General features: G+C 38.8%; 1 protein-coding gene across 4 annotated transcripts in view; it reads left to right on the top strand.

Moving 5' to 3' along the window:
• Window positions 1-632: 632 nt before the first annotated feature.
• Window positions 633-17,483, top strand: part of LOC140937391 (CAP-Gly domain-containing linker protein 3-like) — a 23,164-nt gene continuing 6,313 nt past the window's right edge. Inside the window, exons 1-17 of one of the 4 annotated variants that reach the window (XM_073386947.1) lie at window positions 633-833; window positions 3,403-3,510; window positions 3,946-4,010; window positions 4,906-4,993; window positions 6,132-6,216; window positions 7,401-7,456; window positions 8,097-8,211; window positions 8,307-8,395; window positions 8,754-8,823; window positions 10,144-10,247; window positions 10,869-10,940; window positions 11,584-11,719; window positions 12,495-12,694; window positions 13,666-13,742; window positions 14,724-14,846; window positions 14,998-15,231; window positions 16,798-16,870. In XM_073386947.1, coding sequence (XP_073243048.1) covers window positions 660-833; window positions 3,403-3,510; window positions 3,946-4,010; window positions 4,906-4,993; window positions 6,132-6,216; window positions 7,401-7,456; window positions 8,097-8,211; window positions 8,307-8,395; window positions 8,754-8,823; window positions 10,144-10,247; window positions 10,869-10,940; window positions 11,584-11,719; window positions 12,495-12,694; window positions 13,666-13,742; window positions 14,724-14,846; window positions 14,998-15,231; window positions 16,798-16,870 — 1,869 coding nt within the window. In that variant the 5' untranslated portion in view covers window positions 633-659. Of the gene's footprint in view, window positions 834-2,665; window positions 2,849-3,402; window positions 3,511-3,945; window positions 4,011-4,905; window positions 4,994-6,131; window positions 6,217-7,400; window positions 7,457-8,096; window positions 8,212-8,306; window positions 8,396-8,753; window positions 8,824-10,143; window positions 10,248-10,868; window positions 10,941-11,583; window positions 11,720-12,494; window positions 12,695-13,665; window positions 13,743-14,723; window positions 14,847-14,997; window positions 15,232-16,794; window positions 16,871-17,483 lie in introns of those variants that run through there. The other 3 variants (XM_073386946.1, XM_073386948.1, XM_073386949.1) reach the window with 3 other exon arrangements.

Below are 17,483 nucleotides of genomic sequence, written 5' to 3'. Positions count from 1 at the left end.
TGTGTTTATTTCGAATTACAAGACTTTAATGACTTATGGCGGTTATAACACGTGCTTTATTGCAGAAAGAACCTAACGAGAGGAAAAGATAGAAAGCATTTTAAATTTTTTAAGCTTCTACGACCTCAGTCATGTTTACAGCAACCCCTTCCCTGGTTCGATAAACCTTAACCTTTTCCGGGAGTTTACCTCCGTTATTCAACTATCCACACATCTGGTGCATGTGAATCTGATCTAAACACCTGCAATCCTCTTATCAGGCTCAACTTGATCCACGTCCCTCCCTGGTACTGTTCAAAACTGGGGAGATGAGGGGAGATGATGAGCGGATAGGACACAGACGTGTCTCGAACATTCCTATGGGGTTTCTATTCAAATGAAACCTCTTTAGTTGAGCTTTTGCATAAACCTAAATTGTTTTCTGTGTAAATTATTTCTTTGGCCACTATACAGTCCTAGGAGCGAAAAAGGGTTAAGCTTTTAGGGTCTGTTAACAGTATAGCGCGGAAGTGAAATTGGAGGAAAGGCTATTATCTAAAACTGAATAATTAGTTACACGGCGCTGTGTGCAGGGCTTCAACGAGCCGTCTCGTTGTGAATTTGTGCACACGACCCTAAACTTGATAAAAAATGGTCTGTTTTTGCAGTCGGACTACGAAATGGAAGTTGAATTTAACGACGACGCAGAAGCCCGTCGCAGATTTGAGTCCAGTCTTCCAGAAAACTGGGTCTTATGCTCCTCAAAGACACACAGCGGCCGGTTATACTACTTTAACTCGGTAACTGGGGAGAGCCGATGGGAGCACCCCCTTATACCTGACATGGATCCTCCGGTGAGTTTTAACCTTGCAATTTCACGACATGTTACTATCATTGTCGGTTTTTTTTATTACAGGATACAGGGGCAGATCCAGGATTTTTTTTAGGAGGGGGTGCACTCGTCTCTTGCTCTACTTCAACACCAATAAACCACAGTTTTTTTTTTTGCAGAATACCAGTTGTATTAGAAAACCGCAGGTCATCTCAGGGGGAGGGGGGTGCGCACCCCCTGCAGCCTCCCCTTAGATCCGCCCCTGGGATAATTGTCGTAGAGACGAGAGCGACGAGAGATTTTTATTTTGACAAAATTATCTTTAAATGGAGCATAGTTCGGAAATTAAACGAAATGTACAAAGCAATCCGGACCCTCCTCGTGAGAGTCCATCTTCCTCCTCAACCATCGTGGAAATCTAAGAAAGAGCGTCTTCACTGAAATTTGCAAAATTCGCCAAGTCTAAGCGAGCGAAGATATTATCTCCGTAAGTTGAGAAAATTTAAAGAAAAAACACAAACCTACTTAACTTGTCCAGTCAAACGCTGAAAAAAAGAAAACAAAACAAAAAACAAACAAACAAACTTGAAAAGGTCTATTAGAATGAAACAGTAACAAGATCTCCTCCAGTAAGAGCAAAGCCAACTAGCAGTCAGGGCGTGGCCTGACCAGGATTATAAGTCCACCGTTCTGACCGCTTGGTCACACTGTCTCCTCTTTGACAACTGATCGAACTTGAAAGTTAAGAAAAAGACCAGCCGGTAAATAAAAAAAAGTGGTGGAGGTCGCTTATTAAGGGAGCGGTCACTCACGTGAACTTTCGATTACAGTTCAAAAGGGGTTTCAAATTCAAGATAGTGGTCTTAACTAACAGCAAGAGCTATGGCAATAGTAGGAATTGTTGTTTACGAGGGTAGTCGCAAGGGGAGCGTCGACTATATTTTATCGTTTTGCGAAAAATATCAAGAGCGATAAATGGAATTATTGAGCAATTTCCTGCTGGCTTAGAATTAATCGTTGTGTAATTATAAGCCGTGTATGAGATGAGCTGAGATTACGCTTGCAGTATTAAAAGCTGGACAATTCACGCGATGACTCAAACACGCAATCGGCGCTGGTCGGTCTATATTTGTGGTATAGATTGGCCTGTTGATTACCCAAAATGCAAGTAGCGGATGCATTCCACTCCTCCTCCGTCATGTTAAGATATCTTTGTTATTTCCGTCATATTTATCACGAAGGGAAGGAAAAGAAATTTTTTTTGAAGGGATGTAAATAAACAACAGTTATCCGATTTAGTTTCAAATTTGATAGAAAGGAGCAGTAAACGGAAGAAAACTAAAAAAGGGAAAAAAGAAGACGAAGAACAATTTTTAATGCTGTTTTTCTGTTAAACCGGGCAACTATTAGTAACAGCTAAAAAGAAATCTCGTTTCCTGATTTGACAGTTGATCCAAGTAATTAACTCGAAAATGAGGAAAAAGAGGAACTTACTGGTGCGAGAATTTCAGTTAATCTCTCAATCCTTGCATAACCTCTTACATGGTTAGCGGCTATCTTTTGCAGCTCTTTCACATTTTTTTCGATCGAAAGCTAGTGGAATTGACAGGAATTGACAATTTTTTCGGCTACGCTGTGGGGATCAACAACAAATTGCAACCGTACTCACGGTCTACGTAACCAACGCAAGCGGATATCAAAGCTACCCACCCGTAACTTTCTTCAAATATTTCTAATGACTTACTATGATCGAGCGATTTTGTTTAATACCATTGACGTTGTTCATGAATGTAAAATTTTGGAGCTCTAGTTTTAAAACGGAGGAATTTGTTGAGCCATTTTATTTGTAGGAAAACCTGCTAAACGAAGTCACAGCAAATACGCCGCGGTGTCAAAACAAATCGTCCAGCGGTTGTCGTCTGAATTTATCGATTCCCTCCAAAACATATTCAAAACGCAAAAAGGTTGTTTGGTAAAAATGTCTTAGAAGTCGCTTGGGTTTCCAATCGTTGGTTTTATTTTACAATGCCTGGAAAGGTAAGAAACGTACCTAGGGAAAGGTTAACATAGCTATTTGTATTTAAAATTTTATTTCTTAAGTTTCATTGCAATTCTTCGAAAATGTCGTCATATCGATGGTTACGTTTGGTTTCAAGAGGGATCAACCACTGTCATTTGAACTATTTGTAAACTAGTTCATTGCAAATGTTTATTCTGGTAGCGTGAAATCCCAACTCTGGTATAATCTAAGAGGTGCTAAAGAATTAGCGCCTCAGCGGGTTAAATAAACTTAATCTAATCCCTTGCATAGAGTTCATGCATCGCTCGCTCCCTAAATCACCAGCACCTCGGCGAAAAGTTGTGTCAACACTGTTCTATTCTACCACTTGACGACTCAACCAAGTTTTGACCGCAGACTTTATGTAATCTTAAAGCTCTTTCAATATAAACAATTTCTTCTACAAAACGGTCTCCATCAGAAAGTGTTAAACACACACGAGACATCTATTAGAGAAAAATCCTTTTGTTTTCTTTGTGTAAACAAACTCGCTTGAGGCGAAACGGTTGATGATTTTTCTTGATATTTTCAGGAAAGGGCGCCCAATTCCTCTTCAGGTTTTATGGTGACCGATTTTATTATGCCAGCTCGTGAAAAGCCTGTCTCCCACCCGCCTTGCGATCCTCCATTGTGTGAAAATGTAAGTTGGTATTAAGTGTTTCAATGTTCTAGTTCGAAAGGTACGTTTTAAACTTAGGCAAATTGTTGAAGCTGATTAATTTGCCTTTCTTTCTTGAAGTCTTTGTTCATGTTTAAGGTTTTCCTTAATAATTTATGAGTGATCAATTCCACAAGAGAAGATTCCTCTTTTTCAATTAGCCCAATAAATCGTAAATTACAAGAAAATAATTAATAGTTGTCACATTCACTCAATAAGCCCCCGCACTGAAATGCTGTAGATTATTCAACCTCTAAGTGTCCAAATTCTTTCTTGAAGCGCATATATCATTAACTTGCTGATTTAAATGTGATTTTATAAACGTTTTATTTCTTAGATGATAACATTGCAGGGATTCTAAGTCTCACCAACGCTCACAGAACCAAAATCTTACTGTATTTCAAACTTTTCTTTCAGTGTAGAAAATTGGAACTGACATTTTTTGATCCAAACTGCCCTGGCTGTCAAGATATTCTTTTGGAGTAAGTTATCTTAAAGTAATGTCCAAATAGAGCTTGGAAATGTAATTTATGTTCATTCAGGTTGATTCATGATCACCTAGAGAGAGAACTTTGAGTAACAAGGGCTTATTTGCAAAAGGCGAGATATGGCATGCTCTTTATTTGAGACATGACTAAGGCAATGACATATTTTGAGTTATACTCTTATGCCCTACCTACTCTCATGCACTTTTATCAGCTTATTGAGAAAAACCTACACTCATTGATCATGGTACATGTATGATTAGCAGCATTTCTGATGTGTTAAATTCTTGTAGCTATTAAAGTGTTTAAATTAGCAGACACATTTTCAGTAACATGCAAAAATCTTGAGTGGGTTTGGGTGGAAGAATGACCAAACCAAAAATAATATAATCAGGATAAGGAACTCTGTCACCATCAAACCTTGACACTATTTTGCCCTTTAATATAACTTTAAAAGTGTTGAATTTGTGTAGTAAGGGTGTGCTCTTGCAGTGTTGCATTTGTCAATTAAATTCAGGGCACCATGGATTTCCTCTGTTCATACAACTTCTTGACTCCTTACAAGTTTGCTTTGAGCACAGCTGTGCCTCAAGGAGCCAGCTTGGCCGAGCAGTTAGAGCGCTGGACTTGTAATTCGAAGGCCCTGAGTTCAAGTCCTGCCCTGATCACCAGCTGGATTTGTTTTCATTAGTCGCAGGTTCAAATCCTTAGCCACACTTGTAAAAAAGCCAACTGGATCATCTCCATCTAGTTGAGATTTATGGCAATGTTACATTTATGTTCCATTTAAATAATTATTATTTGTTTACATGTAATTATCCCTGAAAAGCCCCATAAGAGGAGAGGATTATTATTATTATTATTGTAATGTTGAAAAATTTTGAATTTTTAGGCCAAAAACAACTATTGCAGAAATTTTTGCTATTATGCGTCAATGGGTTCCACAAGTACAGCAAAACATTGAAATGTTAATTAGAGAGGTGAGTGTAAGCTATTTTAGTAAGTAAGCGCTGTAACTGAGTAAGTAACAATTTAATTTTAAGAGGGTAGTACATAACAGTGGAAATGACAAACTACTGTCCTTCTATGCTAATCAGATTATCAAATACTTAAAATTACTACAAAATTAAAATACTGAAAAATATCAGTTTTGCTAGAAGCATCAACAGTAGCCCATAACCTGCAACTAGCTACTCCAAAACTAGGCCTGCATGTACGTTAAAGTATTTTCAAAGATCATTTTATTTTTATATTCATTTTAGAGCACCTTTTCCCACACAAATGGAAGTTTCCCTCTGTCTATGAGCACCTTCAAAGTATGAGATTCAAAAAGGAAAACTAAACTTCGTTTAAAAGTCACAAATACCAGGTGCTAGGCCTGTAAATTTTACTGACTGGTTTGTGGGACTTAAAGATATTCTAATTTCTCACAATTGTTCCAAAAATAATCTGGTCAATGAAAATGCGGGTGACATGAGTACATAAAACTTGCTCTCTCTCTCTATTATGGGCTCCTGCAGGTATTAACTCCTTCCTTTCATTACATGGCTCCACCTATTAAGTATTTTTATACCAATATTGCATGTACAATGCACAACTATTGCAGAAATTTTAGCCATATTATGCATCAATGGGTTCCCAGCACTTGAAGAGAAATCAATTATTGAGACTCAACAAATTTATTTTGGGAAAAAGTTGGCCCTTGTGGCACCCAGATTAGGTTTTCAAAGGAGAACATTTGATTTTATTAACATGTTAAGCATTCATTGCTTGCACATTGTAACAAACTTGACTTTTTATTGCCAAGTCTTTAAAAACAGTGGGTCCAAATACACACACTGTGGCGAAATATTACATTTACTCCGCTGTAAGCTGATTCTGGGGTTGTGTTTTACTTGTTTTTGTTGTTGTTGTTGTACAGGGTGTAGTTGTTTTGTGTGTGTGGCATCATGGCAACATGTCTGCACATAACTATGTGTTGTATAAATTTTCTCTTCCTTCCATTTTGTTGTAGTATAATGTGAAGAATGATGTTATCTGACTGACCAAATGATTAAAATAATGATAGAAAATTAATAATTGAAACTGTTGAATGCATAATTGTGATTTGAATGACAGGTGTTAAGGCGGGGTGCACATGTTGACGATCGAGACGGACTTACAGACATGACACTTCTTCACTATGCATGCAAAGCAGGGGCAGGTAATGTTGCTGTACCTTACAAATTAAAACAGCAAACAGTAAGGTCAATATACATGTAAACCTGAATAATTGGAGAGGACTTGTTGGGAGTTGTGCTGTCATTTTTGGGTGGAAGGTAGGGGCTTGTGAAGTGTGAAATTTTAGGGTTTTTCCCACCAACTTCCAACAGTTTTATCAGTTGATAAATTAACGTACTGTCATTCACTTTAAAGGAATGACTACAGTCTGCCTCCAATTTAAATTATGCTACAGTTACGTGACAGATGCACCATAATTGACTTGACATATAACACATATATAACCTTTATTTTAAGAGGGTGACACCAACTACTATGAAAAGTATTCTCTCTAGTGGCCCTCTAAAAACAAAATTGATAATGATAAATTCCAACAATCATGATAAAAAGCCTACTTACAAATAGTAATATTTATTATAATAAAAATATTTACTATCATTACTATAATTACTCAATATGGACTCTGCTTGATATGGACTCTGCTTGAAACTCTTTACTTCTCAAAAATAAATATCATTGATTCTTATGCTTGAGAGAATAAGGATTTTTTTAGTTATATTCTCTGCCTTTGCCAATGGTCTCTTTTGATTTAACAGTCTGGCATCATTTTTTATAATAGCTTGTACGCCATGCAGTGTTCTACCATGTTGGCCCGGGGACACGTAATGTTAATAATAGTAATACACTGGCTACCCGAGCCAACTCCCTTGCCTAAAAATGTTGAATTTCAAGCAAAATCAGGGCTGTCAATAAGCGCCGGTAGCAGGCCAAAACCACTGGCTAGTTAGCCATCCTTAGCCAGCTACTTTCATCTCCTTCTACCATAACTTTCTGAGACTCTAATTTTCAAAATGTCCCTAGATGCCTCGGCCCTTCAGAACTTGTGCCTTTGGTGTGAGTTGCAAACCCGTCTACTATTCATTATCATTCTGCTACAGCTTGTACTTAAAGAATTTTTGACAGCCCTGAAAATAGGTACAAATAAGTCTCTTTTAGTACATCATTACTGGAGCAGTCAGAGAATCAAGCAAAGAACCTGTAAGGCTTACCAGAATCTTCTCCCAACCTGTAATGGATAATCAAGTGTATTAATATAACATATTACTTTTAACATTGTTTCAATTTTTTTGCTAATAAAGTGTCCTATTTTTTTTTTTTACATTGTAGTTGGTGTCGGTGATGTCTCTGTTGCAAGTAATGTCGTCAGCTCATTAATCTCAAAGGTACAGACTTTAACAACAGAATCTTGCGTATGTCAGCTCTACATACATGTTATGCTGGCTGGCTATGGTTTAAAGCTGTATGACTCCCATTTGGCAGTTTCAAGCCACATTGGGAAATAAAAAATGGTCAATTTCCTTCATTTCCTAACCCTACTTATAATTCTTGATTTTAAATAATAATTAGGGCTAGGAGAAAAAAGGAATTATTGAGAATCAAACTAAGATGAAACCATTTTGAATTTCACTTTGACTACAACAGTATGCAAACATGGAAATATGGTATTTTTATTTTCATTGTATAATACAATGAAAATAATTAAATACCTCATTTCCATATTTCTTTTTTTTTATTTTGGATTTTTTTGCTGGTTTTTTGTTGTACGGCAGTGATGTTGGCCACATTGGTCAATAAAAAGTGGTCAATTTCCTTCATTTCCTATCCCTACATAATCCTGATTATGAATAATGGGGTGAAGAGACAAAGCAAATGCTCAATTATCGAAAATCAAACAAAGATGAAACCATTGTGAATTTCACTTTGACTACTGCAGTACACATACATGTTAATAAGGTATTTTTATTTTTATTATAAATATTCTTTATTGTCATTGATTTTCTTCTGGTTCTTATCATCTTGTAGGGGAGTGATGTCAGCCAGAAGTGTCGTTGGACTGACATGCTGCCATTACATTATGCAGCCTTCTTTGATGCTGCTCCTATTCTAAGAGTTTTACTCAAGGCATCCAGTGCAAGAGGTACAGAAACTTACAGAAAATTATGCCTTTTATTTTGAATAAAAGAGGGCTATCTTTCACTTGATGTTCATGCACATTTTGTTATTTCATATCAGATGTTGATATCCGGTGTAAGGAATTTGATAATGGTACTTCCCTGCACATTGCGGCAAGCAATCTTTGCCTGGAAGGAGCCAAGTGCTTGGTAAGTGATTTTGTTGAATTAAAAAAAATGTCTTCAGAGACAGAGCACAAAGGTCAAATGGCCAGTTTTTCCAAATTTCTATTAGCCAATGAGCTATTTCTGTTGGCCAATAGCCAGATGACAACCCTTTTTTGTCGAGCCCTAGTTGAACTAAGGGGTTATATGTTTTAGTATGATAAAACGATTGAGGTTTTGGTCTTTTGAGTTCCAAAAAGTAGTTTAATGGCGGAGTGGTCTTTGGCCTAGTAATGATATGTTGTTATTTAAAGTGTAAAATGCACTGTATACGTATACTTTGCAATTCTTTGATGTTGAATAATAAAGTTATGTCCTGATTTTCTTTTTACAATGGCAATAGCTTCAACATGGGGCTGATGCATCACTGAGAGACAAGCTTAACAGACTAGCTTTACAGTGTATTCCTGATGGTAAGACAAAAATACATAAATGTAAAATATAAAACTTAACAATAAAAATAATTTTTGCTTTAAAATAGTTATTCTATTCACAATTGGTTTTTGGAAATGAAATGTTACTTTGAATGACGAGTCTATGTAAATTGAGATCTGAAATAGAGTTACTTGTAGAAAAATATTATATGTATGACACGAGGAAATTTATTCAGTTCAGTTTGATTCAGTTCGTAAGCCTGGTGCAAACAGATGCATTGGATGTTACGTGTTGCATCCGTTTGCACACCCTGTTGCTTGCTGTTGGGAGTTGTTGTGCAAAGTTTGAAACTGGTCAAATTTTTAGATACGTGGAAATGGATTCAACAACTTCCAACAATGTTGCGTCCGTTTGCACCTGGCTATAGTCTCTAAGAGTTACTTAGTCATGCAACCATTTATTTAGGAGTCCACAGGTGACTATCCCCAATTTCTGTCATTTCTGGCTAAATTCGGTTACTGAATATCAACCCAGATCTCTTATGATCAGCATTAGGGTGCGTAAGCAACGACTACGGCGAGGGCAACGAGAACATCAAAAAGCAGTAGGTTTAGATTTGCAAAATAACAACTTTGCATGTGCTTTATGCTCTTTCGTATATTTCTTTGCCGTCACTGCACGACCACGACGTAAAAGTGCCTAATTTCACGTTTTCTGGAAGACGTGAACACAAGAAAACGGATTTCTGTTGCTTTTTCTGAACTTCGATACAGTCTTTTAGGACTTAACTCCAGAAAAATTTTCAATATGGAATAAGTGCGATACAATTTGAAACAGTGCGAATTCACTTTTTAAGTGACTGACAGTGACGTTTCTGTAACCTTAAGCTCCGTTCCACCCGAAACTTAACACAGGAAAAACATAAAGTCAAAGTGGCAGTCATGTCCTTTACCTCTTTTCACTTAAACATCTACACTCTTATTGACTTGGAAATGACAACAAAATTATCAAAGCTTAAGTGGAAACACAAGCCGCTGGCTTGCAGGCGAGTGCAGATTTCACTGCAAAGTTTTGAACAGTTTTGCGTCATTTCTATGGTTGAAAAGAATTTAGACTGTTGGGAAAATTTTGTTTTCGATTGTTTTTGCAGTTTTTGATATGGCGATGTCTATTTTATCTTGGAAAATCGTGTTCGAGGGGAAGACAAACACAACTGTTGTGCCATCATGTAACATCAAAATTGCTCTGTTACTGTGAAAAAAACTTTCTCTCACATGCTTGCAAATTTAAAATTGTCAGGAGAATATTATTTATTTGTACCAATTGTGCTGTGTTTGTGTTGTTTTCCTTCCTTTTAGTAACTTCTTTTGAGCAAGATTCTGAGCCAGCAGTTGTTGCTGAAAAGATGACAAGACTTCTTTCAGAAGCAGAGCCACCCATGAGGACAACACAAGACCAAGAGGTTGGGTTGTTGTTTTTGTCGTCTTTTTTTTTCCTTTGCTTTCACACAAAACGTCACGCTCTGTATATGTGAATAGAGTGAGGGATACATAAGAGAAGTCTGTCCAGAGGGCGCAAAGGAAGTGCAAAATTTGCTGTGAGGCACAGTTAAGCGCTAAGATGATGATGATGATGATGATTGTTATAATTACAATTACTATTATTAATGTTATTATTATTATTATTGTTATTTTTATTATTGTTTTTTGTATTATTATATTTATATAATCAAGAAAATGATAAATATAGCCATAAGAGCAACATATTACATCTTTTGAAGTAGAAATAGGAAATGGGATGGCCCAGACTTTATGCAATTTTGATTTCTTTCTTTCTTTTTTTTTTGGCTTTTGTTTTGTTTTGTTTTGTTTTTGTTTTTTGTTTTTTTTTTCTTTTTAAAATAATCCAATCTCAAGCAGCATTTGTAAATTGCCTATTCGTAGCGAGATTTACAATCCTACATTCAAAAACACAAATAAAGTTTCCATTATTATTATTTTAATTATTATTTTCTTCTTTAACTTAATTTATACTAAAATAATAATAATATAATTATTATTATTATTATTGTTTTGATTGTTAGAATGAAGTGCCGGCAACTTTGGCTTCTATGGGTCTTAAAATTGGTGATCAAGTATGCATTGGAGGGAATAAGGTATGTCAACTAGATTTTCCCCTTGGAAAAATCTGCTTGTTACAAGTTACACCTGGAATGAATCCGCAGTAGAATTTTTGCTTAAAAAGTGAACTCTTCTTTAATAGTGGGGAATATAACAGAATCCTAAGTTACAACTTGAATGTAACTAGATGTTTCTAAAAAGACGGAACTTTTATTGGATAAGAAGGCAATAACACATCTTTTTACATCATCTAGTAAGCGACCTCCTGATACAATGGTCGTCTGATCGTTGTATTTGCTGTAAGACTCCGCTACTCAGAGTATGAAAAGAGCTTTTAGAAACAACATACGTGTTGATTTACATATATTGTAACCCCAAAAATTGCATGCAGTAAATTCTCTGAGTCTCCGAAAGGAAGTTGTGTCCGGACTTCACCTCATACAAGTTCTCCTACAGTTCGACTCTCGTAAGAGACCATCTCCCGTAAGCGACAATTAACTCTTCACGTTTTGGTTGGCTTGACTGTATGTATAAGTAGTTGTACATGTCAGTATAAAGGACTTTTAGTAGAAAACGGGGAATAATTCGCGATGGTTCATCAGAAGTGGAAAATTATACAGCAGGAATCAGTGAGTGAGTGGGAATGAGACCAGATTGTTGTGAATGTTTTTGTTTCAGTTTGGAATCCTTCGTTTCTGTGGCCCGACTGACTTTGCTTCAGGGGTATGGGCTGGAGTGGAACTGGAAACACCCATTGGGAAAAATGACGGCTCAGTTGGAGGAGTCTCGTACTTTGAGTGTTTTCCCAAACATGGTAAGCTAACAATGAGAAGCAACTCACAATCATTCAAAATTCAAAAACCTGCAAGCTCCATAGTAAGTAGACCGTTAATGCGAAGCTTGGTAAATCTCTACAGAAACTTTGGTAGTGTATCATTGGAGGAGTGAAAACCTATCCACAGAGATTAAAGGCTGAATTGGCCACCGTAATTGAGGTTTACAAGTACCCTCTTAACCTTTCGGCAGACCTCTGTCAAAGAGTGGAGTGTTCGGTGTTGTGTGTGGTGTATTTTATTCAGTGATGGAGCTATGTTAAACTCTGATTTAGGAATTGTGGTGTAGGCCTGTGAAAAGGCTCTGGCAGGAGAGTGTGGTGGACCGGTAACTGGTCAAGTCGCTGGAAGTCATCTCGCGTCGCCACAAGTCAGCTTGTTTCGAAGTTATGTTGCCCGAACGCCAAGGTTTACTTACTCTTATATACAAATCAACGAAGCCACTTCGCACCTTTAAAAAAGTGTATTTATCGTTCCTAAAACTTGAAAAAAGGAAGGTCAACATAACTTCGAGCGTTGTTCGGGCGAGGTGACTTATGGACGACTTGACCCTGTTTGGCACGTCTGGTTAGCGGTAATTTAGCCCACCAGTAAGTAATTTATACCCCTAAAAATTCAACGGCAGGAAAACTCGCCTAAATTTGACCAGTTGAGCCAATTGAAATCACCGCCATAAATTTAAAAGCCGTTTCCGCCATAAGGTCTCTATTATTTCTTTTAGCTAATCAGTAAACAAAACCATATGTCCTTCATCAGGAATCTTCGCACCTTTATCTAAAATCACCAAAGCAGACTCCTCACCAGGCTCCCGTCCCAGCTCTCGTCCCACTTCAGCCTCTCGTTCACAGGCTTCGTCGAGGTCCAGTTCAAGGCCAAACTCGAGATCAAGCTCTCGCGCAAACTCACCGACCCCCTTTTCACGGATGAATGGAGGTGACGAGTCCCTTGGTTTTCAAGTAAGTGGTCAAAGTTTAGTTACCTACTAACCTGAACAACACTTTTGAAGCCTGTGACAGTAACGTAGATTAGTGTTAAACAAGCCCATTGAAAGCCTTGCTTTTGACACACCTCAGTTTTGTGGTCAGCAATTATTATTTAAAAAAAAGAAAAAGAAGAAGAAGAAGCTAGAAAATTAACTGGAGTTTGTTAACCTGCGTTAAGGCTCTATTTTCTTGCATGAATTGGGTTTGGTTACAGATTAGGGTTTGTAAAACCTGACTTCGTTGCTGAAAATAAAATAAAAAACAGTTTCTGAGCAAATTAAACATCCCGTGGTGAGTTCAAAAGGGTCGTTATTTTTTTCTCAAATACATTTACAATAAACAGTTCAAGGCTACTTTACTTCGGTTTCAGGTTAAGAAACAAAGAAAATGAACCTATATTGACGCCTACTTGTATATGTACTTTGGAGGTGGCTTTTTAAAATCTCAATACAACTGCTACAAGTCAAGATTTTAAAAAGCGCCTGACACCAACAGCAGTACATAAATTACTTTTCTCCAGACTCTTGAGACAAATGCAGCACATTTTGCACATTTTTAGCCTTATAAAACAGCCGACATTTCGGGACCCCACCACTGGTTTTATCGCGAAATGACGTCTGAGAAACGAAGGCACAAATTTCATACTGATAACGTGTCACTGCCGAGGTCAGAGTAGTGCTTCTGATTGGTTGTGCCGCCAGAGAAATTTGCTTCAACCAATAAGAAGCAATACTCAGATCTGGGTAGTAACACGTCATCAGTATGGAATTTTGTTTTCGTTACTCGGACGTCATTTCGTGGGAAAGCCAGCGGAAGAGTCGTGAAAAGCCTGCTGTTTTGTCAGGTTAGCATAGCTTGTCAAGTGACGACAACCACATATGAATCTTCACGGCGCTAAACCAGGCACTGATCTAGTCTTACCATGGACTTAATTTTTTTTGCAGACGGGCGATAGTGTGATGGTTGCTGGCCAGAAAACCGGAACCGTAAGGTTCGTTGGAAGGACGCAGTTTGCATCAGGGTGAGTCTTGCGAATCGCTTTTGAGGAAAAGATATTCCACCTTCCCCATCTCCATTGAAGACGATACTGACACCCGTCCCTTTTTTTTAAGTTTGGGTAAGCCGGATCAGTTAGTAAGCTTGCCAAGTTTGAAAGTGATGTGTCAGAAACCAGCGAAGTTATAGTTCCACTAAGTTGCTAAAATTTACACACGTGGGCCCCGCACCTAGTCTCCTTCCGAGCCGCTCGGGTCTGAGTTACTTATTACTCGGGCCCGATCGGCTGCGAAGGAGACTAACCCCTCCCCACCCCCCCCCCCCCCACCACTATCACCACCACCCTACAGACGTCGCGTCTGTTCGACTTTGCGGAAGGTATATCTTCGTAAGTTTTTCACAAAAAACTCTCAAATATGGCAGCTTTACTGATGTTTAGGCGCCCTCTCCAGCGGTGTCGATAGACATGTCACTGAAAAGTTGAAAAAAAGATCCTTGAAAGGGTCAATTTAGAGAGGGAACATTTAGAACTGGTAATAAGTTTGTGCCTTGTAATTGCCAGTGCATCCTAATTATGTCTTGAAACTAAAGCTGGTGTTATTACTCATGCCACGTTAGACACCAGGGCCCTGTTGTTCAAACGTTGGATAGCACCATCCACCGGATAAATCACTATCAGCGGAATAGTATTAGGGAAAACAATTGCGTGATGCACTGGATAGAGATTTATCCGGTGGATAGCGTTATCCACGTTTTGAACAACTGAACCCAGGAATCTTACAATGAGCCATCAGGAATTCATGCAAAACAATTTCAAGTACATGCGCCCGTGCTCCCAACTCCGCTGCTCTTCAGGCTGGCATGGCCTTCTTTCTCGCACAGAGTCTTCTAGTCACAGAAAACAAGAAGAAACGTGCAGCCCGCCTGACATTAAAACGTGAGGCAGTCATGAATGGCTTTCGAAATTTAATAGCTAATCGCCTTGTCCGTATTTCTTGTTTTTTAGTGTGTGGCTTGGTATTGAGCTTGACCAACCGGTTGGAAAAAATGACGGAGCGGTTTCAGGCGTTCGATACTTTGACTGTAAACCGAGCCACGGAGTGTTTGCTCCTCCATCAAAAGTCAATAAGTAAGTCATTCATAATATTACCACTAAGGTGTATTATTTTCTTGTCAAGGTGAGTGGCCGTCCAACAGGTGAAAAGCGCAACTGAAACTAGTGAGCGTTACCAAGTAACTCACGCAATAATTCACTAATTCATATTTCATGTATTCTTCAGGGTTGGAGACCAGTCACATCGTGGCGATCCCAATGGTTTTGCCGTCCCATCGGCCCCTGCTGGTAAGATCCGATCTGGCTCCCAGAGCTCCTTGCAAGCCTCGGGATCTCATGGCTCCTTAAGTGACTTATCACAAACTGATTCCAACCCTGACCTTAACGGCAGTGCCAGGAAATGGTCGACCAATTCTTCTCCGGATCATTCATTGAGACGAGGCAGCGCGTCATCTGATAGGTACTTTGCTATAGAAGTTGTGGTATCGACAGAGCACAATCTGAATCTAATTGACGAGTTCATGAATACCGTCGGTTGCATCTAAGCGTGTACACGTGAGGAAAAACATGTTTTGCCGCCAAACATTCGAAGTTTTGAGTAGAAGGCGGCTGTTGTCGACTTGATTTGTTTTCGCTCAACAATACTGGCTACGTTTAGAATCGGGATTTAGAAGCTTTAGAGAACTGTAGAATCTGAAATCTTAATATAAAGAGAATAGTTTTGTGTACACTTTACGCCTGAAAGCTTAACCCATTCGCTCCTGGAGATTTTGCCGAAAAACGCGTTTTGAAGCTAGTCGAGTGGTTTTCTGGTCACTGTCGTGCTATAAAGAGCTAAAACTTACCACAAACCGGTCTACAGGTCGTACACTTGGCGGCCTTCTGATCCAGATGCAAAATATCAGCTTGCGAAGTTCGGGCATGCGCAGAAAGCAAAATTTCGACAGTTTTTGGGTTTAAAAGTGACACAGCAGTCTTGACTTTTACTTTTCGCTTTCTCTCCTCCCTTCTTTTTTCGCTTTTCTTGCCTCATTTTTTTTTTCTCTTGCTGGGCATTTAGTAGGCTTCATTTTGGTGGGAAGAGTTTTTAGGAAAGCTTTTAGGATCTTAGGATTAGGTGAAAGGAAAGGTAGGTGGGTAATGGAACAAGATTTTCATGGAGATTTTCAGGTCCTTGTCACGTGGTTTTTTGCTTCTTTCTCCGGTGTCCTTGACTGAATTGTGGTCATTCTGGTATGGTTTGAAAGATCTCTTCACTCTGCACAAGTTACCGAAGAAAGTTGTCCTTGACCGTTAAAACTGATGACGTCACAAAGGGTAGAAAGGACCTGGATCCGCACGGGCGGTTACGGGCGTTTCAGGGGCGAATGGGTTTAAGCTTGTTATTTTTTGTTATTATTCATTCAAAATATTTCCCCGATTCTGATTGGCTAAAAGCACACGTTTAATTCACCATAACCAGTTACTGATGACCAAATTTGGAAGAATTTTGTGTTTAACGAGGAAATGACGTCAAAAATGCAGCGTTCGTGCAGGTTAAGGCACCGTTAACCGAGAAGACCTGGGGACGAAGTTGAGTTGTTTTGGTTGTGGAAACAAAAATGGCGGTCATTTCACTCGTTTCAAGAGTAAGAACTAGGCGAAAAAATAGCTAAAAATATGGCAAGAACAGCAAGAAGACAACTCGAAGGGCGACATCTGCTATTTAGAGAATATTTGCGGAGCTGGACAAACCTAAACGTTCACTATCGACGATGAACTTAACATCGATGGATCGATGGAGGTAAGCATGTTTTAGCCATGTTTTTAAACTAGGAATTATTTTGAATGAATAATAAAACAGTTATTGAATTCGGCTTTCGTATCATATGAAGAATTATGGAGATCTCGGAGGGTGTTATCCGCCTTGGCCTACGGCCTCGACGGATAACACCCTCCTCGACCTCCATAATTCTTCATAAGATACTCAGCCTCATTCATTAATTGTTAATTATTTGTTGTTTGTGGCAATTTTTACTCTCAGAAGCGGCTCAACGTTGCGTAGAGGAAGTTTGCCTCAACAGAAAGGAAAGTCGTCAGCAGAATTTCAGCTTACAGAGGTTGGTGTCAAGGCTTCACTTGCGGTTGCTGTTCATTAACAGACTAAGGTTTATCATTATGGCGTAATCAGAGCTCGAAAATGGTCAGCCAGCAAACAAGTTCTCCATTTATGGCAGGCGAAGCGAACTGCGAGAGAACGCGCGAGCGAGTGACTCGCGCCTCTTTTCGCGTTCGGCTCTCGCGTGACTTCTTCAATCTCGCGACTCCCCTAAATAGAGATCTTGCTCGCAGGCTACAAAATGGTTAAGCTCATTTACTAGGCGGTTTTCGGGAACTGAGACCGCGGTCCTTTCCCCTAGTGCGGACTTGAGAGAGCGGCTGAAATTTAGCCTGTGTAAAGACCTCCCCCCCTCCCTCCCGTCAAAAAAAAATTGGAGAAGGGGCCCTTCTCCGATTTTTCCTTAGGGGAAAGGCGTCTGTACACAGGCTACTGAAATTAAGTCTTAAATAGTCCCGTCTGTTTTTCCGGGACAAGTTGTGAATGTTCATACTCACTTGTGTATTGATAATGGTTCATATTTCGTCGTTTAACTAAATCATCACAACGTAAACTAAGAAAAGCATGTAACTGCCCTTGACAAGCAAAGTCAGGGAGCTGTTTTTCGAAAGAGC

The sequence above is a fragment of the Porites lutea genome, chromosome 5 (genome assembly GCF_958299795.1).
Source record: "Porites lutea chromosome 5, jaPorLute2.1, whole genome shotgun sequence".
NCBI classification, from domain to species: Eukaryota; Metazoa; Cnidaria; class Anthozoa; order Scleractinia; family Poritidae; genus Porites; species Porites lutea.
This window is presented reverse-complemented; position numbering and strand designations above follow the sequence as displayed.